Source organism: Oncorhynchus nerka, linkage group LG10 (genome assembly GCF_034236695.1).
Source record: "Oncorhynchus nerka isolate Pitt River linkage group LG10, Oner_Uvic_2.0, whole genome shotgun sequence".
NCBI lineage: Eukaryota > Metazoa > Chordata > Actinopteri > Salmoniformes > Salmonidae > Oncorhynchus > Oncorhynchus nerka.
The window spans coordinates 71,905,423-71,933,278 of record NC_088405.1 but is presented as its reverse complement, the minus strand read 5'-3'; the positions used below and the strand labels follow the sequence as shown (position 1 = coordinate 71,933,278).

At 42.0% G+C, this 27,856-nt stretch overlaps 1 protein-coding gene, 1 long non-coding RNA gene and 1 pseudogene across 2 annotated transcripts; 1 reads left to right on the top strand and 2 right to left on the bottom strand.

The window, feature by feature from the left end:
- Positions 1–118: 118 nt before the first annotated feature.
- LOC115135959 (exonuclease V-like) lies at positions 119–13,459 on the bottom strand. The gene is made up of 6 exons (XM_029671224.2): positions 12,998–13,459; positions 6,057–6,159; positions 5,710–5,942; positions 5,306–5,413; positions 4,861–5,033; positions 119–4,609 (listed from the first exon to the last, which is right to left on the bottom strand). The coding sequence occupies exons 1-6, from the start codon at positions 13,086–13,088 to the stop codon at positions 4,070–4,072; spliced, it is 1,248 nt and encodes a 415-aa protein (XP_029527084.2). The 5' UTR covers positions 13,089–13,459; the 3' UTR covers positions 119–4,069.
- On the top strand, positions 12,408–18,754 carry LOC135573780 (uncharacterized). The gene is made up of 2 exons (XR_010464914.1): positions 12,408–12,495; positions 14,954–18,754. It is a non-coding gene; the product is annotated as an uncharacterized LOC135573780 (long non-coding RNA).
- Positions 18,456–27,856, bottom strand: part of LOC115135958 (SH2B adapter protein 2-like) — a 24,541-nt pseudogene continuing 15,140 nt past the window's right edge.

Here is a 27,856-nt window from a genome sequence, read left to right as displayed (position 1 = left end):
GAGCTCTTCAGTAAGGCCATTCGACTGCCAATGTTTGTCTATGGAGATCGCATGGCTGTGTGCTCGATTTTATACACCTGTTAGCAACGGGTGGGGCTGAAATATCCAAATCCACTCATTTGAAGGGTGTCCACATACATTATATATTCAAATGTATGTGGAATATATAGTGTAATTTAATGTGGAAAATAAAAGCATTACATATAGTGATAGTTCATACAAAAAGTCAGAAGTCTAACTTGTTTTTCAACCACTCCACAAATTTCTTGTTAACAAACTATTGTTTTGGCAAGTCGGGTAGGACATCTACTTTGTGCATGACAAGTCATTTTTCCAACAATTGTTTACAGACAGATTATTTCACTTATAATTCACTGTACCACAATTCCAGTGGGTCAGAAGTTCACATACACTAAGTTGACTGTGCCTTTCAACAGCTTGGAAAATTCCAGAAAATTATGTCATAACTTCTGATAGGCTAATTGACATAATTTGGGTCAATTGGATGTGTACCTGTGGATGTATTTCAAGGCCTACCTTCAAACTCAGTGCCTCTGCTTGACATCATGGGAAAATCAAAAGAAATCAACCAAGACCTCAGGGAAAAGAAATGTGTCTGGTTCATCCTTAGGAGCAACGCTCCCTGTACAAACAATAGTACGCTCATCTGTACAAACAATAGTACGCAAGTATAAACACCATGGGACCACGTAGCCGTCATACTGCTCAGGAAGGAGAGGTCTTCTGTCTCCTAGAGATGAACGTACTTTGGTGTGAAAAGTGAAAATCAATCCCAGAACAACAGCAAAGGACCTTGTGAAGATGCTGGAGGAAACAGGTACAAAAGTACCTACATCCACAGTAAAAACGAGTCCTATATCGACATAACCTGAAAGGCTGCTCAGCAAGGAAGAAGCCACTGCTCCAAAACCACCATAATAAAACAGACTATGGTTTGCAACTGCACACGGGGACAAAGATCGTACTTTTTGGAGAAACGTCCTCTGGTCTGATGAAACAAAAATAGAACTGTTTGGCCATAATGACCATCGTTATGTTTGGAGGAAAAAGGGGGAGGCTTGCAAGCCGCAGAACACCATCCCAACCGTGAAGTACGGGAGTGGCAGCATCATGTTGTAGGGATGCTTTGCTGCAGGAGGGACTGATGCACTTCACAAAATAGATGGCAACATGAGGTAGGAAAATTATGTGGATATATTGAAGCAACATCTCAAGACATCAGTCAGGAAGTTAAAGCTTGGTCGCAAATGGGTCTTCCAAATGGACAATGACCCTAAGCACACTTCCAAAGTTGTGGCAAAATGGCTTAAGGACAACAAAGTCAAGGTATTGGAGTGGCCATCAAAGCCCTGAGCTCAATCCTATAGAAAATGTGTGGGCAGATCTGAAAAAGCGTGTGCGAGCAAGGAGGCCTACAAACCTGACTCGGTTACTCCTGCTCTGTCAGGAGGATTGGGCCAAAATTCACCCAACTTACTGTGGGAAGCTTGTGGAAGGCTACCCGAAACATTTGACCCAAGTTAAACAATTTAAAGGCAATGCTACCAAATACTAATTGAGTGTATGTAAACTTCTGACCCACTGGGAATGTGATGAAAGAAATAAATGCTGATAAATAATTATCTACTATTATTCTGACATTTCACATTCTTAAAATAAAGTGGTGATCCTAACTGACCCAAGACAGGGAACTTTTACTTGGATTAAATGTCAGGATTTGTGAAAAACTAAGTTTAAATGTGTTTGGCTAAAGTGTATGTAAACTTCCGACTTCAACTGTACATGGTGTTTCTATAGGGTTGAAACTAGAAGCAAATTCATTCATCAATCACATTGGAAAAAGTGTTTCACGTGCGCGCTTATGAACCATTTAGTCAACTATGCTACTAATGGACAACTGGAGAGCGACACTTGTCTGGTGCCAATGTTATCACCCTCCTCTCACCCGTTGCGTTTCCATATGGAAACACACTAGCGCTACCAGGTGGAGGAAATGGTGGAGGCAACAGCAGTTCATGCTTGGTTTTATTCTGTGCTTCCTTGAAAATATCTCATACTAAATTACACTCATTCATCCTTTAAATTTATTGCATTGCATTTCATGGCATTCAAAATATTTTTCCCAGTATAAAAAAAGTGTACAAAAAGTGAACATATATATTTTGATAGTTATAAAAAAGGAATATACACTTATAAGTAGTTACAGTGCCTTCAGAAAGCATTCACACCCCTAGACTTTTTCCACATTTTAAAGTAACAAAGTGAGATTAAAACAGATTTAATAGTATTTTTTTGCAAACGATCTACACAACATACTCTTGATTTTTCGCTCTCTCCACTGACATTGAACTTTTTTATTTAATGGAAACCCAGAGTCAATACATGCTAGAATCGCCTTTGGCAGCAATTACAGCGGTGAGTCTTTCTGGGTAAGTCTCTAAGAGTTTTGCACACCTGGATTGTACAATATTTGCACATTTTTTATATTTTTTTTATTCTTCAAGCTCATAAACCGGTTATTGATAATTTCTAAACAGCCATTTTCAAGTCTTTCAATAGCTTTTCAAGCCAATTTAAGTCAAAACTGTAACTAGGCCACTCAGGAACATTTAATGTTGCCTTGGTAAGCAACTCCAGTGTATATTTGACCTTGTGTTTTAGGTAATTGTCCTGCTGAAAGGTGTCTGTTGGAAAGCAGATGACCACATTTTCCTCTAGTATTTTGCCTGTGCTTAGCTCTATTCCATTTATTTTTTTAAACTCCTTAGTCCTTGCTAATGACAAGCATACTAATAACATGATGCAGCCACCAACATGCTTGAACATATGAAGAGTGTTACTCAGTGATGTGTTGGATTTGCCCCAAACATAGCACTTTGTATTCTGGACAAAAAGTTAATTTCTTTGCCACATTTCTTGCAGTATTACTTTAGTGCCTTATTGCAAACAGGGTGCATGTTTTGGAATATTTTAAATCTGTACAGGCTTCCTTCTTTTCAGTCTGTCATTTAGGTTCGTATTGGGGTGTAACTACAATGTTGTTGATCCATCCTCAGTTAACTCCTATCACAGTCATTAAACTCTAACTGTTTTAAAGTCACCATTGGCCTTATGGTGAAATCCCTGAGCGGTTTCCTTCCTCTACGGCAACTGCGTTGGGAAGGGCGCCTGTAGCTTTGAGGTGACTGGGTGTATTGATTCACCATCCAAAGTGTAATTAATAACTGCACCATGCTCAAATGGATATTCAATGCATGCTCTTTCTTTTTTACCAATCTACCAATAGGTCCACTTCTTTGCGAACTATTAGAAAACCTCCCTGGTCGTTGTGGTTGAATCTGTGCTTGAAATTCACTGCTCGACTGAGGGACCTTACAGGTATTTGTATGTGGGGTGTACAGCAGTGGTTCCAAATCTTTTTCGGGTTACTGTACCACCAATTAAATTTAGCTCTGCCCGGAGTACCCCTGAAGTACCCCCTCATGTGCATTTTTACCAGTAAGCCTATGGACTCAGGTGTGTCTTCCCAGGTACGCCCTGTGGATCGGCCAAGTACCCCCAGGGGTCCTAGTACCTCTGGTTGGGAATCACTGGTGTACAGAGATGGGATAATAATTTTAAAAGCATGTTAAACACTATTGTACACAGAGTGAGTCCATGCAATTTATGTAACATATTAAGCACATGTTTACTCCTGAACTTATTCAAGCTTGCCATAAAAAGGGTTGAATACTTATTGACTCAAGACATTTCAGCTTTTCATTTTTGGGGCATTATGGGGTATTGTGTATAGATCAGTGACACAATGTCTCGATTTAATCCATTTGAAATTCAGGCTGTAACAACAGAATGTGGAAAAAGTCGAGGGGTGTGTACTTTCTGAAGGCACTTTAGCTCTAAACAAACCTGACTTTAATATTGCTTAATAGGCTTACACCTTCAATGATACATAGATAGAACCTTCCTGAACTTCACACTACACCCAGAAAAGTATTACAGGAGACATGCCTGGGGTTCTGTATGTTTAGGGCTATTTAATTCAGGAGAACTACCGGTATTCGACACCCAATTTCGACCCATTCAAATCCGAACCGTTCGGCTTGGGATCATCTGACTTAGGACACTCCAACTTGGCTCTCTTATTCACCATCATTAGCCTTTGTGATCTATCCCTCCTCCAGTCACAGGTCTCCTCATAGGGACACATCCTGCACTTCCAGGCCTCCTCCACTTCCACTCCCTGGGGCACCCTCTCGCCCCTCCAGTAAGCCAGGTAGCCCCTGATATTAGTCCTAAGCTGGGCTTCCTCAAACGCTACCTCCCTGGTGCCAATGAGCTTTCCGGAGCTCTGGTGGCTATACTCCAGGCGTAGCTTGTCGATAGCATGGAGGTTAGAACAGATAAGGACGACCAGTAGGTGGTCAAGGAGCTCTCTGAACGTGACTGCCTGGAGGCCCAGTGACTGGGTGTGGGTCTGGAGGTCTGATCCAAGGACCCGATTAGGATCCAGCTGAAGGTTGTGGAGGAGATGGTCCCTCTTCACAGAACCCTTTACCATGGAATCAAACAAGAGCTTGTACATACCCACCTGAGAGAGAGAGAGGCAGAGGTACAGGTCATAGAGAGATGGATCAAAGAGATAGATCATATAGGGGTGAGACACCACACAGAGAAATAAAGGAGACCAGAGAGAGGGCTCAGAGGGAGGTCAAAGCCAGATAGAGGTCAGAGAACACAGATAGAGAGACCAGAGAGAGAGGTTACAGAGAAATGTCAGAGACCAGAAAGTGAGGGGAGGTCAGAGAGAAATATAAGAGTGTTTGACTGTCTGTAGTGTACCTGTAGAGCGTGTCCCTTGGTCTGGGCTGGGCGGGGCAGAGAGTTGTGACTGCGGGTCTTCAGTTCACTCAGGACCAGTTCCCCAGAGTCACTACGATACAGCTCATCAACCACACCCATGAAGAACATCCCTTCCAACACACCAAACACTGGGAACTCCCGCACAAGCTGGCCTGGGACACACACATGCAACTCTGTGACAGCCGTCTCCTGTGGTTATTTTACATTTCCCTCTTCAGAGGGCTCAAGATTGGGCAGATTGTCAGGATTCAGGCATTCTGAAAAAACATGGATATGCAATGTAACCTTATCATCCCAAGCTTCATTCATCCCCCTTCTTTCCCCTGTAACTATTCCCCAGGTTGTTGCTGTAAATGAGAATGTGTTCCGTCAACTTACCTGGTAAAATAAGGGTTCAATAAATACAAGTAATGTACCACCATACCTGCCTCTAAAGCTGGGACCATCTGTAGTATGTTGATTAGCTTCAGAGCCTCCCTGTCCTCCCTGGTGACAGCAGCCACAGTCACAACATTTGGTTTCACCTCCAGTTCTGAACACAGAGATACAAGGTCAGGTCATGGGTTATAACTAGTTTCCTCCATAACATTTATATGGAAAGCAAAGATCAACGATAGCATAAATCCCTGTGGATGCATGTGTAGGTTACAAAATTACTAACATGAAAGTATTCTATGTGCCAATGCTCTTCTCTAACTCAGCATTGGTTCATGAGGTGGGCCTAGTTTAGAATGGTTATGGTAATAAAACCTTATTTTCTAATGTAGGGCACAACAGTCGTATGGGAAGAGATATGGAATCACATCATAAGCACAACGTGCTGCTTACCTCTGGCGAGATGAATACTGGCCCCAGTTGTCACTTCTGTATTTTGCATCTCTAGCATCCTTACTTTAGGCTTAATGAACCCATAGGCCATTTTGATCTCACACCAAGACTGCTCACATAGCTGTGTAACGCTGAGGTGACGTTTAAGGAATCTCTCCATTGGGCTCTGGTTAGGGACAGACAAGGCAGCGCTCCGGTTCTTCACCCTCTCGAACAGGGGAGCGAGGTTAGGCCTGATACACACAGACACACACACACAATGCTTTGTTGCTGATCAAAAGCATAGACTGACAGGGAAAATGTTGACTGTTTTCTGGGTTGAATTGTATATGCTTGAATGGGTTTACCATTTTTTAATAAGGTAATCGATCCTCTTCTCTGTTGTTTCAAGGGACTGACCATCATCACCAACATTCCCACCGAGAGTCGGACTGGACCGGTCAGGAGGGGCTAGAGGTGGTCACATGAAAGAGTTGTAGAAACTGCACCCTTGTGAAGTAAGAAGTGCTAAAAGGCCCAGTGTAGTAAAAATTCTGTTTTGTATCATATTGTACCACAGTTGATGAAACGAACACTGTGAAAGTATGAAAAAATGTGATGTGATAGTTGCTGGTTGAAAATACAATCTACATTGGAGCTTCTAATCAGCCTGTTTACGTAGACGGGTGTTTCGGCTTGGCTGGTGACATCACCAATAGAGTTCCATGTGACAGGCAAAATGTATGTATTATGTATATTATGGGGGAGGAGTTGTTGCTGTGGGTAGGGCTGTTAATGTGACCGCATTACCACCACACCAGCTGTCACGTGACGGTTTAGTCATGGTAATTAGGCTTCTCCAAGCTCTGATGCTGCTGATGGTCATTGGTAGCCTACCAAACTTATAAACTGCCTGGTACTCAGCACTCCATTGACCCTTGAATTACTCTGACATCAGCGCAAATGTCATCTAAAATCAAATCTCACACTTCATGAGAGCATGAGTTCACGTTACACAACATTTCTATAGGCAATGCAAGTGCGTGAGAAAACAGAGTGATGGCCTCTATTAAAAAGAGGATCCCATCAGCTTTCTATAGACTAGGCCTACTATATTTATTTCTCAACTTTCCTAATATTAAACACACTGCTTCTCTTTACAACATGAGTACAGCATACCTGGCTGGCATGAAAATGAACCACGGGAAAAACCTCCTCCATTCGCTATTTAAGTGCAAAGACGACATGTATTTTTTTCCACTGCGCCTGTAACGAGACAAATGTCACACATACATTACCAGTCAAATGTTTGGACATGCCTACTCATTCCAGGGTATTTAAAAAAACAACTATTTTCAACATTGTAAATAGTGAAGACATCAACATTATGAAATAACACACATGAAATCATGTAGTAAACAAAAAATATATTTATATATTTGAGATTCTTCAAATTAGCCACCCTTGATGACAGCTTTGCACACTCTTGGCATTCTCTCAACCAGCTTCATGAGCACTTCACCTGGAATGCTTTTCCAACAGGCTTGAAGGGGTTCCCACATAGGCTGAGCACTGCTTTTTCTTCACTCTGCCATCAAACTCATCCCAAACCATCTCAATTGGGTCGAGGTAGGGTGATTGTGTAGGCCAGGTCATCCGATGCAGCACTCCATCATTCTTCTTCTTGGTCAAATAGCCCTTACACAGCCTGGAGGTGTGTTGGGTCATTGTCCTGTTGAGAAACAAATTAAAGTGGGACTAAGTGCAAACCAGATGGGATGGCGTATCGCTGCAGAATGCTGTGGTAGCCATGCTGATTAAGTGTGCCTTGAATTCTAAATAAATCACAGACAGTGTCACCAGCAAAGCACCCCCACACCACCTCCTTCATGCTTCACGGTGGGAACCACACATACGGAGATCATCCATTCACCTACTCTGCATCTCACAAAGACACAGCATTTGGAACAAAAAATCTCAAATTTTGACAAATCAGACCAAAGGACAGATTTCCACCAGTCTAATAATGTACATTGCTTGTTTTTCTTGGCTCAAGCAAGTCTCTTCTTCTTATTGGTGTCCTTTAGTAGTGCTTTCTTTGCAGCAATCGACCATGAAGGCCTGATTCACGCAGTCTCCTATGAACAGTTGATGTTGAGATGTGTCTGTTACTTGAACTCTGTGAGGTGCAATCTGAGGTGCAGTTAATTGCAGATTTCTGAGGCTGGTAACTCTAATGAACTTATCCACTGCAGCAGAGGTAACTCTGGGTCTTCCTTTCATGTGGCGGTCCGTATGAGAGGCAGTTTCATCAAAGCCCTTGATGGTTTTTGCGACTGCACTTGAAGAAACCTTTAAAGTTCTTGAAATGTTCCGGATTGACTGACCTTCATGTCGTAAAGTAATGATGGACTGTTGTTTCTCTTTGCTTATTTGAGCTGTTCTAGCCATAATATGGACTTGGTCTTCAACCAAATAGGGCTATCTTCTGTATACCACCCCTACTTTGTCACAACATAACTGATTGGCTCAAACGCATTGAGGAAATAAATTCCACAAATGACCTTTTAACAAGGCACACCTGTTAATTGAAATGCATTCCAGGTGACTACCTCATGAAGCTGGTTGAGAGAATGCCAAGAGTGTGCAAAGCAGTCATCAAGGCAAAGGGTGGCTACTTTGAAGAATCTCAAATATAAAACATTGATTTATTTTAACACTTTTGGTTACTACATGAGTCCATGTGTTATTTCAAAGTTGAGTTCTTCACTATTATTCTACAATGTAGAAAATAGTAAAAATAAAGAAAAACCTTTTGAAATCAGAAGGTGTGTTCAAACATTTGACTGATACTGTATATGATTTAGTATATGTAAAGATGAGATTAAATCAAGAATAGTGTGATGGTTGACAATATTTCGATGGCGCCAACTAAACTAACTTTGTGGGATATAAAGAATGATTTTATCGAACAAAACGACCATTCATGTTGTAGCTGGGACCCTTGGGATTGTAAACAGAGGAAGATCTTCAAAAGTTAGTGATTTATATAATTGCTATTTGTGATTTTATGAAGCCTGTGCTGGTTGAAAAATATGTTGATGTGGGGCACCGTCCTCAGACAATCGCATGGTATGCTTTCGCTGTAAAGCTTATAGTATCGGACAACGCAGTTAGATTAACAAGAATTTAAGCTTTTAAATGATATAATATACTTGTATGTTCATGAATGTTTAATATTATTTGAATTGCGCGCCCTCCAATTTCACCTGATGTTGCCGGCATGGAATGGAATAATTTGTCCCTGACCAAGGGGGGTAAAATCAAAAGTAACAGTCAGTATCTGGTGAGGCCACCAGCTGCATTACGTACTGCAGTGCATCTCCTCCTCATGGACTGCACCAGAGATGTTGCCCTACTCTTCCACCAAGGCACCTGCAAGTTCTTGGACATTTCTGGGGGGAATGGCCCTAGCCCTCACACTCCGATCCAACAGGTCCCAGACGTGCTCAATGGGATTGAGATCCGGGCTCTTCGCTGGTCATGGCAGAACACTGACATTCCTGTCTTGCAGGAAATCACGCACAGAACGAGCAGTATGGCTGGTGGAATTGTCATGTTGGAGGCTCATGTCAGGATCAGCCTGCAGGAAGGGTACCACATGAGGGAGGAGGATGTCTTCCCTGTAACGCACAGCGTTGAGATTGCCTGCAATGACAACAAGCTCAGTCCGATGATGCTGTGACACACCACCCCAGACCATGACAGACCCTCCACCTCCAAATCGATCCTGCTGGCAGAGTACAGGCCTCGGTGTAACTGTCATTCCTTCGATGATGAATGCGAATCTGACCATCACCCCTGGTGAGACAAAACCGCGACTCGTCAGTGAAGAGCACTTTTTGCCAGTCCTGTCTGGTCCAATGACGGTGGGGTTGTGCCCATAGGCAACGTTGTTGCCGGTGATGTAAGGCAGGTCCTCACCAGACAACAGGCCTACAAGCCCTCAGTCCAGCCTCTCTTAGCCTATTGCGGACAGCCTGAGCACTGACGGAGGGATTGTGCGTTCCTTGTGTAACTCGGGCAGTTGTTGTTGCCATCCTGTACCTGTCCCGCAGGTGTGATGTTCAAATGTACCGATCCTGTGCAGGTGTTGTTACACATGGTCTGCCACTGCGAGGACGATCAGCTGTCCGTCCTGTCTCCCTGTAGCGCTGTCTTAGGCGTCTCACAGTACGAACATTGCAATTTATTGCCCTGGCCACATCTGCAGTCCTCATGCCTCCTTGCAGCATGCCTAAGGCACGTTCACGTAGATGAGCAGGGACCCTGGGCATCTTTCTTTTAGTGTTTTTCAGAGTCAGTAGAAAGGCCTCTTTAGTGTCCTAAGTTTTCATAACTGTGACCTTAATTCCCTACCGTCTGTAAGCTGTTAGTGTCTTAACGACCGTTCCACAGGTGCATGTTCATTCATTGTTTAAGGTTCATTGAACAAGCATGGGAAACAGCGTTTAAACCTTTTACAATGAAGATCTGTGAAGGTACTTGGATTTTCACAAATTATCTTTGAATGACAGGGTCCTGAAAAATGGTTGTTTCATTTTTTGCTGAGTTTACATGTGGACAGTTCTTCCATTATGCGCCTCGGAAATGGACAACGACGCACGTCCTTGCGTCCCTGATGTGTCGGTCTTCACTTGTAGCCTGTGAGAAAGACCCGATCACGTGAGTGAGAGGTGCGTCGGCACACAGCCAGGAGAGGGGAATAATAATTATTATATTTAGCCCAAGGGCACAATGGCCACAAAAGGCATGGGTTTTTATAGGGGGCATTATGGCCACACAAAGGGGATGCAGCAGGGAAATTTGAAGCAATATCAAGTTCTTGTCAAATTGTGAATGAGAGACTGATGAAATTTGTACAGCGTGCGCAAAAAAACTAAGCAAAGCTCATGTCTTTCATGCCTTTCTTTAAAAAAATCATCATTAGTCACATCATGCAGCCTTAGAATGTATGAAAAATCTAAACATATAGCCCAACATTTGAATCACAACTGAAGTTACATAAATCATTCTAAATTAAGCATATAAGATCAAATCAAATACAACAGGCAATATAGGCCAACACATATGCTTCTGTTCTTCACTGCACCAATTCCTACTTTAGACCATTTCCATTTGAACAAAGTAAATATTTTCTATTGAACAATAAGAAACACACATGGTACACTGTGGTCTTGTGATGGTGGAACAGCTCAACCTAATGCACCAGTAATCCCTATCATCAGCACCTATTACAGTATCATTAACCTTTCACCTCTACATTTACATTTAGTGGAAACTGTAAGAGCCAGAAATCTTGCTTGTTTGTAGGTGACCAAATACTTATTTTCCATCATAATTTGCAAATAAATTCATTAAAAATCCTACAATGTGATTTTCTGGATTTTATTTTCTCATTTTGTCTGTCATAGTTGAAGTGTACCTATGATGAAAATGACAGGCCTCTCATCTTTTTAAGTGGGAGAACTTGCACAATTGGTGGCTGACTAAATACTCCCCCACCCCCCTCCCACTGTATGGACTTTGAAATGAACAAGGGAGAGGTTAAACGTAGGCCAAGTCTGGCATAAGCTTATTCCCCACACTCCACAATAACTCTGTTGCAGTGGTCTTAGGTAGTCTGCGTATAGGCTATTCACGCCATAGTCATTATACCCTAATGTAGGCCTATTTGCCTACTAGCCAAATAAAGTGCAGAACATGCATGCAACTCATCATTCCAACATAGGAAAATTAAATGAATCCATTCAGTTCAGTATGCCATCCTTTCTGTAATTCATCTGAGTTGCAATAGGAACTAAATCAAAGAGAACAGAAATCCATGTGTGTATTCAAAATGATCTAAATTCAAGTTCTTTAGCCTATAACTTTAATAATTCAATGTTTAATTTAGGCCTATCCAAATCAAAAAGATTAAATTGTAATGCCTACAAGTTGAAGGCCTATCATTTTGGGTCCTGGTGTCTTGTGGAATAATTTTAGAACTCTATTTGTGTTTATAGGCCTCCCCTTAAATCTAGCCTCTCAATACAGGTTTAACTAAATAGTTGAAAAATCACATGAAGTGGCTGATAGGGAAAACACATCTGGCAATAAGAATAGGCTATAAATAGTCTTGACCATTAGGGAGCCCTTGGCTATTTAGCTCAGGACAGGTTATAACCAAGATTAAATTAAAATAAATGTTTGTCTCATTTATTGATATGGATATAGCCTCTGTGTGATGGGGTTGTGCAACGCAAATGGCAATAACAAGCCTACATACAGAATGGAATTCTCAAATTCAACAGTCAAAATACCTAATATAAGGCCTACAGTCTGTGTTCCCAAATACTGGAACATGTATGATTCATTAGGCTACATGATTACAAAAGTAGCCCCACGCGGCTTTAAAAATATATTCTAAAACAGCATGGCATATTTAGATTTTTGAATAAGCCTAAATAATTTACTTTCCATTTTGCAGCTCAGACGGGTCTTTCAAGACAAGGCTCTTCTGTGTTTTTTATAGTATTATTCTCACACAAGTCATTTGTTTAAGGCCCAAGCCTACACTACGCCGTCTACTGGTAAAATGTTGTTATGAATTGACGTTCTAAAACAAGCTATAGACTTTTATTTTGGAAATGAAACCGGAAGCTGCAAAGCAAATAACATCTGGCCTAGAGTTGTTTGATTGACTAGCTAACTTCAACTTGCTACGTTCGGTTCTTGTCCTTTGCAGATGCCACATTCCTGACAAAGGTTTGTACATATATAAACAATTGTAACAGAGTAAAGGGAGATGTAAAGTAAGAATTTAACGTGTAAATGTTCAAGTAGTTGTTAGAGCATTGGACTAGTAACCAAAAGGTTGCAAGATCGAATCCCCAAGCTGACAAGGTAAAAATCTGTCGTCCTGCCCCTGAACAAGGCAGTTAACCCACTGTTCCTAGACCGTCATTGAAAATAATAATTTGTTCTTAACTGACTTGGCTAGTTATAGGTAATTTTTTAAATAATTCATAGTCGTAACATACGTTTACAGATCTAATTTAATGGATGTGTTTCACACATTGCTTGTCTTGTGATCCTGACAATTAACATATGGATTTTCTTACGATCCTAACGATATGTAAGTTCAACCTTATGGCAGCTATCTGGCTCCATAGTCGGGCTCTTTAACAAAACTTCCCCATGCAGAAAACGCCTTGGTCCAATGACTTATGTGTAATAGAACTGAGAACCATGATCAAGGGTTACTCACCGAGATGCTCTGACTGTACATCGAGTAATTCTGCATCACTTATGTCACCCCAGTCGTCCGATGGTTCCGTTGACGTTATGTTGGAATTCATTGCAAAATTATTCCTGTAAAGGTGACCGCATGCGTCCTCATCCAAATATTCGTCTTCTTCTTCGGTGGGGTTTATCAGCGGTTAGCATCCAACGTAATGGTGCATTACCTCCACTTACTGTACTGTACTGGAGTGTGGAGAAACTAAACCCTGCCAGCACCACTTCCGTAGCTTTCCAGCACCGTTGCTGGCAGGTAGGGTTTATATATAAGATTCTACTCAATATACTCTTTAAACGGATGTCCTGTATCCCCCTCATACTAGAACGCAGTCTTGCTCTGTCCCTCTCGCACTGTAGCAATACATGCGCAACGGTTTCAGTTTCCTGGTAATAGGAAAGTGTGATTATCACATTTAAGGTCTTATTAGCCTAGCCTCCTCTCCTGTCCCTTCATGTCGTCCTCCCTGGCTTTCCTCAGTACTTCAAATAAATGCCTCCCCTTAGAGAATCTATATTCCACTGTTCCTGCCATCTCTGAATCATAATTAATAATTAATAATCATCACTGTCCATATCAGGCTTTTTGCCTATGACGACATTTTGTGACCATTTTGTGACGTTTTTGTTCGTTTCGGACTTCGTCGGTGATTGGTCAACAGTAGGGACTCTTCAATAAAGTATGTTGTCATTCAACGGGAATCGAGTGGTTTTCATGCAATTTCTGTAATTGACAAATACTGCACCAAACATTAGTTAGATGTAAAATTGCGAGACTAAGATCTCCTCTGCAAAAAACGTCAATTTGTGACAGATTTCTTGAGTTAGATTAATTTGTCTATTTTGAGTATTTATATACTTATTTTTTAATAGTTTTTCAAGTTTGGCGAGCTGAGTTCAAGTACGCAATCATTAGCAAGAACGGCCTCCTGAGATAGCAGACCCATGTTTGGAAAGTCTTCCTATGGATATTTTGTATCAAATTCCCCCTGAAACAAATGTTGCGTATTACCATGACGTAATGCACTGCTGCTCAAACTGTTTGTTATATTTGATTGGCCACTTCCTTAGCTTTCCAAATACCGGCCTGTTGCAGAGTAACCAGAAATGTTGTTCTTTGCTCCTTGCAAACATGGCGGACGTCAGTCTGAGAATTGGTAATAGAGCATACAGAATTATTTTTAAAAAATCATATAAACAGTCGCATCTGGGGATTGAGGGCAACCAAGCTTGCTGACAGAATCTCGGTCTGGCGAAGCTCAAAATGACCTAACGCTTCGAACATACTGACAGTGTTTTTGCATTTAATAAATCAGCGTTACATTAATTTCCAATGAAACGCTGAGTTTGCCTTGCAGAGGCAGGTGCTGTGTGTTCGGTGTGGTGCATAATTGGATTTATCGAATGTATGCGTCATCCTGTATGCGTAGAAGGCTTGACAGTACTGCATACTATTTTGCGAAAAACACTCTCGGTGTGTTAAAGCGTCATTGTGCACAATCGTATGCATCATCTGGATATGTATGCAACAAAATAATTAACATTCTGCTACCATTTCTGGCAAGTCGTCTATGCATAGTTTGAGGCATTACTTTAGATAAATCCAACCTATGCACCACACCTAACACGCTGCAAGGCGCTTCATTGGAAATTAATGTAATTCTGGTGTACCAAAATGCAATGATGCTCTAGGTGTGATCGAAGCGTAATGAGCGTTTAGAAACTGAGAACTCAGGGTCCCTTAGCAGACTCACCGACAGTGGATTTGATGTTGTATTTTGCCATAACCTTATCAAAATGCGATGAGGGGGAATTACAGTTTGGATCTGTGTGGATGAATAACTTGTCTGACAGTGAGGATATAAAACCACTCAATAAACACGGCTTCCAGGTGGTTTTTATATAACTTCACCTCACTGACCCACAGGTCCATGTTATTGCCTCAAGCTGGAGAAGAAACAGTCTTTTGGCTGCCACCACAACCCAAACCAGGCGCAAGCAGAAAAGATCTCTGCGCAGTGAGATTTTCCAAAAAACAGTCAAGCCTTATTTTGCAACTGTTGAGGGATTATGATTGAGGCATTACTTACAAGCTCCTCATCTCAGCCAACGAGGGAGGCACGCCAGTCTTCCGCCTTGGGGATTGACAGCAAGAACATCTTCTGCAACTTCATCAAACCCCAGCTCCTGAGAGAGGAGGAGCTGCACATCAGAAAGGAGGAGATAAGGAAGGAAGAGGCCATCAATTACCCCCACGAACCGGTGCCCCCTGCACATTGACTCTGTACCGGTAGCGCCTGTATATAGCCTCACTATTGTTATTTTACTGCTGCTGTTAAATGATTTGTTACTTCTATTTTCTACTTAATTTTTTTTTCTTAACTTAGAGCATTGTCGGTTAAGGGCTTGTGATCGGCGCATGTGACAAATCCATTTTTATTTGGGCAAGATGATGGAAATGGCTGTTGGTCATCATGGCTGTGTCTATTCTGATCAACTTGAAACGGGGAGGAAATGGATTTATCAAAATGACACTAAAGAGGCATAGGAGGGCATTCTATTAACCCAACATATAGGATTCATATGGGAAGACTGAATGCAATGATATGGGATGATTGTGACCTTACTTAACACACCTGTTGATTGGTTTCCACTTCCTTTCTTGTTGGATCCAGGTGTGCTAATGAAAGCTGCTTAACCTAAGAATATAGAGGTGAAAGGTTAATGATACTGTAATAGGTGCTGATGATAGGGATTACTGGTGCATTAGGTTGAGCTGTTCCACCATCACAAGACCACAGTGTACCATGTGTGTTTCTTATTGTTCAATAGAAAATATTTACTTTGTTCAAATGGAAATGGTCTAATGTAGGAATTGGTGTAGTGAAGAACAGAAGCATATGTGTTGGCCTATATTGCAGTAAAAAAAAAGTTTTATTCAATCACGTTTATTTAAAAAAAAAAACTTGTTTTTGTCGCACTGCTTTGCTTTATCTTGGCCAGGTCGCAGTTGTAAATGAGAACTTGTTCTCAACTGGCCTACCTGGTTAAATAAAGGTGAAAAAAAAATTGTAACACGGCAACATTTACAGTTGAAGTTGGAAGTTTACATAAACTCAGTTTAAATGTATTTGGCTAAGGTGTTTCACAATTCCTGACACATAACCCTAGTAAAAATTCCCTGTCTTAGGTCAGTTAGGATCACCACTTTATTTTAAGAATGTGAAATGTCAGAATAATAGTTGAATTATTTTTTTCAGCTTTAATTTCTTTCATCACATTCCCAGTGGGTCAGAAGTTTACATACACTCAATTAGTATTTGGTAGCATTGCGTTTAAATGGTTTAACTTGGGAAAAATATTTTGGGTAGCCTTCCACAAGCTTTCGACAATAAGTTGGGTAATTTTTGGCCCATTCCTCCTGACAGAGCTGGTGTAACTGAGTCAGGTTTGTAGGCCTCCTTGCTCGCACAAGCTTTTTCAGTTCTGCCCACACATTTTCTATAGGATTGAGGTCAGGGCTTTGTGATGGCCACTCCAATACCTTGACTTTGTTGTCCTTAAGCCATTTTGCCACAACTTTGGAAGTATGCTTGGGGTCATTGTCCATTTGGAAGACCCATTTGCGACCAAGCTTTAACTTCCTGACTGATGTCTTGAGATGTTGCTTCAATATATCCACATAATTGTCCTGCCTCATGATGCCATCTATTTTGTGAAGTGCACCAGTCCTTCCTGTAGCAAAGCACCCACACAACATGATGCTGCCGTGCTTCACCATTGGGATGGTGTATTTCGGCTTGCAAGCCTCCCCCTTTTTCCTCCAAACATAACGATTGTCATAATGGCCAAACAGTTCTATTTTTGTTTCATCGGACCAGAGGACATTTCTCCAAAAAGTACGATCTTTGCCCCCATGTGCAGTTGCAAACCGTAGTCTGGCTTTTTTATGATGGTTTTGGAGCAGTGGCTTCTTCCTTGCTGAGCGGCCTTTCAGGTTATGTCGATATAGGACTCATTTCACTGTGGATTTAGATACTTTTGTACCTGTTTCCTCCAGCATCTTCACAAGGTCCTTTGCTGTTGTTCTGGGATTGATTTGCACTTTTCGCACCGAAGTACGTTCATCTCTAGGAGACAGAACGCGTCTCTTTTCGGCTGCGTAATCCCATGGTGTTTATACTTGCGTACTATTGTTTGTACAGATGAACAGGCATTTGGAAATTTCTCCCAAGGATGAACCAGACTTGTGGAGGTCTACAATTTTTTTCTGAGGGCTTGGCTGATTTCTTTAGATTTTCCCATGATGTCAAGCAGAGGCAAAGTTTGAAGGTAGGCCTTGAAATACATCCACAGGTACACCTCCAATTGACTCAAATGATGTCAAGTAGCCTATCAGAAGCTTCTAAAGACATGACATAATTTTCTGGAATTTTCCAAGCTGTTTAAAGGCAGTCAACTTAGTGTATGTAAACTTTTGACCCACTGGAATTGTGACAGTTAATTATAAGTGAAATAATCTATCTGTAAACAATTGTTGGAAAAATGACTTGTGTCATGCACAAGGTAGCATGACCTAACCGACTTGCCAAACTATAGTTTGTTAACAATACATTTGTGGAGTGGTTGAAAAAGGACTTTTAATGACTCCAACCTAAGTGTATGTAAACTTCCGACTTCAACTGTAAATATACTGTGTGTTGATTTGATTCTGTAGTGTTCAATGAATTGCAGAATAGTGCCATGGTTGATAGGCTAACGTTCAATATGGCGCTAAAGCGGCAGGTAACCTAGCGGGTAAGTGTTGGGCCAGTAACCGAAAGTTCTCTGGTTCGAAGCCAGCAAGGTGGAAAAGTATGCATTTCTTCTGCCCTTGGGCAAGGCAGTTAACCCCAAACAGGCGCCAATGACGTAGTTTCAGAGGTTTGGTTAAATGCGGAAGACACATGTAGGTTAAATGCATTTCAGTTGTGCAACTGACTAGGTATTCCCTTTCCCTATGATTCAACTTGGCTTTTAAAGTTGGGGGTTAAATATTTTTTGGGGCAGCCGAATTATAATTTTCACTATTTTGTGGAAAAATTATCAGAATTGAAAACGCAGCCATAGGGGTCTAGGCCTTGCTCTTACACAGAAAGAATAAAATGTAACATTGTGTACAGTAAATTAATTGAAATGTGCCTTCATGGTATTGGATGTAAGAAAATGCATGACCAATCCCATGTAATTTGTGCTGCTTCAACACGTCTAATGTATTTAAGAGAAATCAATGATTTAAAAGGCACATGAGAATTGAATGTCACTTGTGTTGTTATTAGCATGTATCAGCATTGATACAATACTGAATACAAAGGGGGTTAATCATAAGGCTTACAGCAGCATAGCAGCTTATAGTTGTTTTACTGTAAAAAAATTGGTATACTACACAGTTCAGAATAAGTAACGTTTATTTGCTGTCAGACATTCAGATATTAATGTAGTCCTATTCATGTTTGATAACCACATCTAGTCCACTTTTGAGGTCTGAAAACATCAGGCTAACTTTAATTCTAGAGTGAACTCACTTTTATATATAATACGTTTAAAAAATTGCAAATTTACAGCGGCAGTAGAGTTGTAATTATCCCCATATAATTGCCTTGATGTGCTTGTAAGTATATATTATATTGTACCAAATTTGAAAAGCTGGTGAATATTAAAGTGTTGTCATTGTAGTACATTTTTACCACCATGTCTCTAAGGAATCGTGATTGAAGTAGAGGGGACAGTGTGACAAGTAATTTTTACATTAGTTTATACACCGAATACAGTTAGTTAAGTATATGTACACCTTACATGTCATAGTAGCAAGCAGACCTGAGTTCAAATACATGTGTATTTAGTTATTCATTTAAATATTTTAAAGTATTTTCTAATAATGTGTCAAAAATTAACTACTTCTATTGGAAAGAAAGAATTTCATATAAATAGCCTACTATGTGAAGATATTTTCAAAACATTATTTCAAATACTCCTAGGACATGGGTTCAAATGCATGGGAGTATTTAAATATTTGTACTTAAATACGCTTGTCTGTGTATTTGAGTATTTGCAAATACATTTCCAATACTTCAGTGTATTTGCAAATACATTCCAATATTCTTTGAGAATACAAGTAGTTGAATATCTGAATACTTTGAAATGTATGAGAAAAAAAATTGAAATAACTGAAATTGTATTTGAACCAAGATCTGGTAGCAAGCACAGTAACATTTTAGTGAACATGTTTTTAAAAGGGAGTATTGCGCCCTGTTCACTAATGGTAATATTCCATGGAGCCAAGAGATTTATGAAACTCAGAGAATCAATGTGGTACAGACATGGGGTCACATTGTCTTTTGATCAAAGGGGATCACAGAGGATCTCCTTCACTACATCTGGGAGGAATAAAGGTTGAACAGTTCCATCCACCGGGATGTATATAATCCTCCCCTTCTTTGTCATTTCTTAGCACTGACATTTTAAGTCGCACACTGCACGTACCCATCCATTCCTTCTCCCTTAGTGGGATTCAGCTGTGTTATAGTCAGGGGATAAATGTGGGGAATTCCACCATGTAGGTTTGAGGTATGGCATACAATGAGCACTGAAAAGATATCTTACATTTTATCACAAAAAAACTATGCAGGAGAATGTTCCACCATCTGCAAAATCTCTATTATGGCAGCAGTTCCAGTTTTGACAAAACCGATATGTGATTCTGATGCAGTAAGTCATAGATTACTTCAAGGTTCCTCAGTAGACAGAGTACTGGTTCTCCACTGCTCGTGTCCTTTGTGTGCCCTCACTCTCCTGCTGTTCATCAGCAGAGCCACCAGAGCGCGGCAGCAGGTGCTCTGTGCTGCCACTGCGACTCCGTAATCCCCCACCACTACCATCCTCAAGTCTGGGGAAGGGAGGCGGGATGCGGGGCAGAGCAGGGGAGCTGGGGGGGAGAGTCCACAGATGCGTCATCCACCTGCAAAGCTCGGGGAAATAAGTGTGCCGATTGGTGGAGGCAGTTCCGACAGCCAGGCTCTCTGGTATGGGTGGAGATCCGAGACGCTCTGAGCTCTGCAAAGAGAAACACAGCAGACAAGCGACATGTTTGAAACACACACACATTATGCACCATAGATCTAGCTTGAAACCAAATTCTATCTATTAACTTGAAATGGACAGAGTAGGAATCTTTTGAATTGCATTTATGTGCTGTATTCCATTTTTCAGGGTGTAAAGGAACAAAATAACATGTTTAGGTAAAAAAAAAAAAAGACTGGTTTTAGAAATCCATTAGGAAGGCTTTGAGGATATTTCAGTTGGAATCAAAACAGAGGAGACCAAATGGATTTAGCATGAGAAAGGCTGACATTAAGTGGTTACACACAGTGGAGTGAGACAAGTGGACACAATTGGACCAGCGGAGGGAAGAGGGAGCTTCAGTGTGAAGAACACAATTCACAGAGAATAACTATTTTGACTCCTGTCCCTTGTTGCCAACCTCAAAAAGACAGCCTGGAAGAGTGATCCTCAATTCCGTATGGTTGCCTAGTCCAGTGGAGCTCTCCTAAAAGGCTAATTTATTGGCTTGAAACTACTTTTAAATTTTTAAAAAATTAAACGACTTTCCTGCTGGATAACATTTTTTAATCATCAGATGTAAACGCTTGAGTGAACAAATTTAAGATGATAGGTTGTTTTTGGGCACTATAAATGTTGGATAAGATGTCAAACACTCATTATGTTTTGTCACTAAAATATAAATCATATTAATAGCCTATATTTGGCACAAAAACATCTCAAGCAGTAGCCGTGTGTCACCTGGGTGGCTGCTGTGTCTCTGGACGTAGCATCGCAGCATGATGTCTGCAGCCCCGCGGGACTCCAGGGGGATGGGATGGCAGTGGAAGTGCTGCGCATGTCCCCCACGCTCTGGAACCAAAGGTGGTGCACATGGCACTGGCCCTGAGACGCAGGTGCTGCTTGCAGGGAGGTAGAGGCATGGCATGCTGTTAGGTCTTCCTACCATTCCCATTGTTTTGCATTCAATGCTGCTTAGTACGTGGACGGCAATCTTGTGTCGCGACCTGGACTACTTTCCATTTGTCCATATAATGAGGTACATTTGTAAACTGGGTAGCAGGGTAGTTCGATAGCGATGGGGACAAAGGGGTAGCAGGGTAGTTTGATAGAGATGGGGGGTAATACAGTTACATATCACAATATTATTTTGGACGATATTGGCCAGTCAGCCAGCTCAAGGAAGAGTGTTGGTGGTTCTAAGCTTCTTCCGTTTAAGAATGATGGAGGCCACTGTGTTCTTGGGGAACTTCAATGCTGTAGAAATGTTTTGGTACCCTCAACACAATCCTGTCTCGGAGCTCTACGGACAATTCCTTCAACCTCATGGCTTGGTTTTTGCTCTGAAATGCACTGTCAACTGTGGGACAAGTTGGTGTGTGCATTTACAAATCATATCCAATCAATCGATTTACCACAGGTGGACTCAAATAAAGTTATAGAAACATCTCAGGGATGATCAATGGAAGCAGGATGCACCTGAGCTCATTTGATACCTCATTGCAAAGGGTCTGAATCCTTATGTAAATGCAAAAATGTCTAAAAACCTGTTTTTGCTTTGTCATTATGGGGTATTATGTGTAGATTGATGAGGGAAAAAAACTCAAATCAATTTTAGAATAAGGCTGTAACGTAACAAAATGTGGAACAAGGGAAGGAATCTGAACACTTTCCAAATGCACTGTAGCTTATTCTACGTTTTCTTTTTGGCCTCCCGAGTGGGGCAGCGGATGAATCAGGACTACATATCCTGGTCCGATCCCAGGCTGTGTTACAGCCGGCCGCGACCGGGAGACCCATGAGGCGGCGCACAATTGTCTCAGCGTCGTCTGGGTTAGTGGAGGCTTTGGCCGGCCGTGTTGTCCTTGTCTAATCGTGCTCTAGCGCCTCCTGTGGCGGGCAGGGCATAGTGCACACTGACACAACACCGTACACCTGGCGACTTTCCCTGACATTGGTGCGGCTGGCTTCCAGGTTAAGCAAGCATTGTGTCAAGAAGCAGTGACGCTTGGTGGGGTTGTGTTTCGGAGGACACATGGCTCTAGACCATCGCCTCTCCCGAGTCTGTACGGGAGTTGCAGAAATGAAACAAGACTAACTACCAATTGGATATCATGAAAAAGGGTAAAAATTGTTTTTTAAAAGTACATAATTTTCTTTAGGAATATAGTGAAGTAAAAGTAAATAGTAAAATAAAGTACAGATAGCCCCAAAAATGACCTAAGTAGTACTTTGAAGTATGTTTACTTAAGTACTTTGGGCTCCCGAGTGGCACAGCGGTCTAAGGCACTGCATCTCAGTGCAAGAGGTGTTTTTGGGGGTATCTGTCCCTGGGTCGATTCCAGGCTGTATCACATCCGACCGTGATTGGGAGTCCCATTGGGCGGCATACAATTGGCCCAGCATTGTCCGGGTTTGGCCGGGGTAGGTCGTCATTGTAAATAAGAATTTGTTCTCAACTGACTTGCCTAGTCAAATAAAGGTTCAATAAAAAAAGTAACATTTTGCCCTTGTGACGCAAAGGGGAATCCTGTGAATGGGCAGCCAGCCAGATAAAAAGACTCGTCTGGGATCACGGTTTGCGTCTGGGCATACCTTGGCTTTGCCCTGGAAGTTGAATGTAAGGACGTATTCTCCCAGCCGCGTTTCGCTCTGGCGAATCACAAAGAGGCCGTGGCTCCGGGCTCCGCCCACCAACACCAGCTGCGCAGCTTACACTTGAGACAGTGTACCGTGGAACCATGGATATCAGGTCAGAGAGGTGTCCGTCTCAGAGTGGGGCGATTCACCTACAGGTGAAAAGCACAACTTAAACACCTAGTCACTGTATGAGCTTAGCAAAAAAAGCAAAAAGCCATCCTTCCACATACAGAGAGATGGCCATTACCTGTCCAGGCCTGTTGGACTCCAGTGACTGGAGGAAGCGTTCTAGAGGGATGTGGGTGGGATGCAAAGGAAAGGCCAACAGGGTCTGACAGTGGGGCCCTGAGGGGCCAGCACGGTGCTGAGGGGTCTTGTGTATGTCTGTGTGGACAGAGAGAGCATGGAGTGAAAGTTACTCCATACAGTCAGATGCGGAGATCCCAGCTAGCACATTTGGTTCCTTGGAAGATGTGGAAATGTATGTTTTTGGTTTCCTATTGGTTCTGGGAATGACCGGTAATGTTTTTTTAACCTTCTGAGAATGGAAGTGAACATTTTGCCTGTTCTGGGAACGTTAATTTTTAGGTGGCAGGGAGGTTCTGAAAACTAGAGGTCTTCACGGAGCCACCTGTACCCGAATACCGAGACCCGAGCAGGTTGGGATCAAGAACTCTAAATAATGTCACGGGTCTGGGTCGAATATGACTGTCTCGGGTATATGTCATTTTAACTGACTTGTCCGGAAGGGCCCCTACAGATCCAAACGCAACTGCAACTGTAGAGAGAGACAGAGAGGGAGAGAAATGTTTTCAATTATGCTGCTGCTCATAACTTTCACAATAGTGGAGTGTGGCGTGTAGCTTGTTGTTGTTGGCCAATCATAAGTCATAAAATCAGGAATAGGCTACGGTCATAGAGCCTCTGTGTGGCAAAAGTTAGGAGACATGTAATTCATGGAATATGAAATTAAAATGACAGAATTAAAAGTTAAAGGAGAAGGATAGGCTACCACGACCAAGAGCCAACCGGTAGGCTGCTAATTAATATTCTGAATGGACTTTTTAATTGTAACTGTAGAATGAGGAAGTACATGCACTGTAGCTTCAATTAGCCTAGTTAGATAACGTTAGCTAGCTTCTCCTGGTTTGATGATAAATAACCTATCATAGCCATTAGTCTACTAGAGCGTGAGACCGCTTGGTTGTTTGCTATCTCTCCCTATGTCACTCGCTCACAGTACGGCCACTCCCCCGTCTGCTAGAGCGGCACCTCTCTCTCTCTCCTCTTTTCTGCTGCTTCCCTCACTTGGATCAGACCGGGTCTGGATCAAACCAGGTCTATACAGAATGGGTCTAGTTGTCCTTGGGTCCATTCAGAATAAGTCTCTATATTAAAATATATTTTTATGCATATCGGTCCGGGTGGGAAAGACCCAGGTCCATTTCGGGAAAAGAGTTCAACTTTTTGGACCCGTGAAGAAGACTACTGTGAATGTTTTACTATGGTTCCCTGAATGTTTTCCTGATAGGTTTTATTAACGCTCTGAGAAAATGTTTCAATAAAACCTTTAAAAACAGTGCTAGCTTTGGTTAACTGTTTTGACCTCCAAGCACAGATAGGACACATGGACATGTATTTGCTTATGCATTATTCATGCCAACACATGTATTTTTTATTGTGTCACAGTGTCAGTGAGAACCTATGATCTTCTGTTCTCTATCCAAGGAATTAGTCCACTGCTCCACCAGGATGGAGCTAACATGCCATGTTTCTATTTTTTTTAAGAGGTTCATTTTAGCCTATTCATACAGACCCAATTTCAAAGGACAAAAGCACTCATTAAGATCAGGTATGGCAATTAGTGGGCGCGGCCAACACACCTGAACACACTTAACAAGATCGAGGATAGAGAAAGTTTTGTTGACGATGAGAACGGAATGTAAACATTTATAAATAACATTCTTAGAACGTTCTCTTAATGTTAAAGTCCTTGTTTTTTTTATGGAACGTTTTCTTAACCTTCTTGGAACAATTGGAGAACATGACTTTAAATAGAACCATGTGGAAACGTTATGCTGAAGTACTGAAATTCCCACAGAAGAACATTGTTTCCGTAACATCCTCTGAACAATTTGAGAATATTCCCAATGTCAAACCAGTTGGAGAAGGTTCCTAGAACACTACCAAAATTGAAATGAAATAAAACCATGTTTGAACTTTTAGGAAATGTTCTGTTAAAGTAATGAAATACCAAGAAAATTATGTTCCTTAAATGTGCCAAAGCCAAGCAACTATCCTGCACCATTCCCAGAAAGTTGTGGGAAGGTTGTATGCCATAGGACAACCACGATCTCACCAAGAAGAAACATATGGTTGTCAGAATGTTATGTGCTAGCTGGGATACCATTACCAATTTAAGTGAATAAGTACTCACTAGATGTGAGCTCACAGCTACAGGTGGACACCGAGGGGAACTGGCCGTGAGGACAAGACGTCAGCTCAATGTCATCTCCACTGTCCCTGTCACACAGAATACAAACAAATTCATTGAGACAGGGGAAGAGAAGGAACTGGTTTGAGTGATGCTGCTTAAAATCATCTATATGTGGGTGCATCTCAATAGTCTGAAGGGAAATCCTTTTCCATCTTCTGTCAATCTGAAAACACAGTGTTGAAAGCAATATGGTGGATGTACACTGGGATTTTGCTTTCACTTCTCCTTCACATCAGTGCAGGAACAGAGAAAAGGGAAGGAATCTAATTTAACTTTAGACTAAATTGAAATGCACCCCTAGATCACAGAGAAGTGAGTGTGGTGGTCTTTTCTTTACCCCGGGTCTATGCAGTCCTGAATGTCAGCCACCCAGGAGTGTTTCTGAAGGGAGTCTAAAGTCTCCAGGATGTATTCTCCTCCATTCTCCACCTGCAATACAAGCATTGGATTAGGCACAATATGTGTACATTCGAAATCAACTAGGCACTGGTGTAGACATGAGAGAGTATTGGATAGGTCTATGAAGAAACAAAATAAAAAAGGCCACTGAAGAACATTCGAGCATATAAATGTATACAGTATATACAGAACAAAAATAAACGCAACATGTAAAGTGTTGGTCCCATGTTTCATGAGCAGAAATAAAAAATCCCGAAATGTTCCATATGCATTAAAAGCTTATTTCTCTAAAATGTTGTGCACAAATTTGTTTACATTCCTGTTAGTGAGCATTTCTCCTTTGCCAAGATAATCTATCCACCTGACAGATGTGGCATATCAAGAAGTTGATTAAACAGCATGATCATTACAGAGGTGCACCTTGTGCTGGGGACAATAAAAGGCGACTGTAAAATGTGCAGTTGTATCACACAACACAGTGCCACAGACGTCTCAAGTTGAGGGGCCGTGCAATTGGCATGCCGAATGCATATATATCCACCAGAGCTGTTGCCAGAGAATGGAATATACATTTTTCTACCATAAGCTGCCTCCAACCTCATTTTAGAGAATTTGGTAATACATCCAACCGGCATCACAACCACAGATGACGTGTAACCACGTCAGCCCAGGACCTCCACATCCGGGATCGTCGAGACCAGCTCTCCGGAAAGCAGATGAAACTGTGGGTTTGCACAACCAAAGATTGTCTGCAAAAACTGCCAGAAACCATCTCAGGGAAGCTCATCTGCATGCTCATCATCCTCACCAGGGTCTTGACCTGACTACAGTTCGGCGTAGTAAACGACTTCAGTGGGGAAATGCTCACCTTCGATGGCCACAGGCACGCTGGAGAATTCTGCTCTTCACGGATGAATCCCGGTTTCAACTGTACCGGGCAGATGGCAGACCGCGTGTATAGTGTCATGGGGCGTGCTGTCAACACTGAACAGAGTGCCCCGTGGTAGTGGTGGGGTAATGGTATGGATAAGTATAAGCTACTGATACCATGACGAGATCCCGAGGCCCATTGTCATACCATTCATCCACCGCCATCACCTCATGTTTCAGCATGATAATGCACACAAGTTTCTGTACACAATTCCTGAAAGCTGAAAATGTTCCAGTTCTTCCATGGCCTGCATGCTCACCAAAAATTACACCATTGAGCATGTTCGGAATGCTCTGGATCGGTGTGTATGACAGCGTGCTCAAGTTCCCGCCAATATTGGCCACTGATGTTGGGCGATTAGGCCTGGCTCGTAGTCAAAGTTCCAATTCATCCCATATGTTGGGGTTGAGGTCAGAGCTCTGTGCAGGCCAGTCAAGTTATTCCACACCGATTTCAACAAACTGTTTCTGTACGGACCTCGCTTTGTGAACTGGGGCATTGTTATGCTGAAACAGGAAAAGGCCGTCCCCAAACTGTTGCCACAAAGTTGAAAGCACAGAATCGTCTAGAGTGTCATTGTAAGATGTAGCGTTAAGATTTCCCTTCACTGTAACTAAGGGGCCTAGCCGGAACCTTGAAAAATAACCCCAGACAATCATTCCTTCTCCTCCAAACTTTACAGTTGGTACTATGCATTAGCGTTCTCCTGGCCAAACCCAAATTTGTCCGTAGGACGACCAGATGGTGAAATGTTTCCCCTGCTCCAGAGTCCAATGGCGGCGAGCTTTAGACCATTCCAGCCGACGCTTGATATTGCGCATGGTGATCTTAGGCTTGTGTGCGGCTGCTTGGCAATGGAAACTCATTTCATGAAGCTCCCGACAAACAGTTCCTGTGCTGACGTTTCTTCCAGAGGCAGTTTGAAACTCGGTAGTGAGTGTTGCAACCGAGGACAGACGATTCTTACATGCTTCAGCACACAGTGGTCCTGTTCTGTGAGCTTGTGTGGCCTACCTCTTTGTAGCTGAGCCATTGTTGCTCCTAGATGTTTCCACTTCACAATAACAGCACTTACAGTTGACCGGGCAGCTCAAGCAGGGCAGAAATTTGACAAACTGACTTGTTGGAAAGGTGGTATCTATGACGGTGCCACATTGAAAGTCACTGAGCTCTTCAGTAAGGGCATTCTTCTGCCAATGTTTGTTTATGTAGATTGCATGGCCGTGTGCTCAATTTTATAAACCTGTCAGCAACAGGTGTGGCTG

Excerpts from the sequence above, each read along its gene's own strand:
- LOC115135959 (XM_029671224.2), bottom strand. The coding sequence starts at position 13,088 with ATGAATTCCAACATAACGTCAACGGAACCATCGGACGACTGGGGTGAC. Across the intron at positions 6,160-12,997 it reads TGTACAGTCAGAGCATCTCG|CCCCTCCTGACCGGTCCAGT; the intron begins GTGAGTAACCCT and ends GACCACCTCTAG. Across the intron at positions 5,034-5,305 it reads GGTCCCAGCTTTAGAGGCAG|GCCAGCTTGTGCGGGAGTTC; the intron begins GTATGGTGGTAC and ends TGTGTGTCCCAG.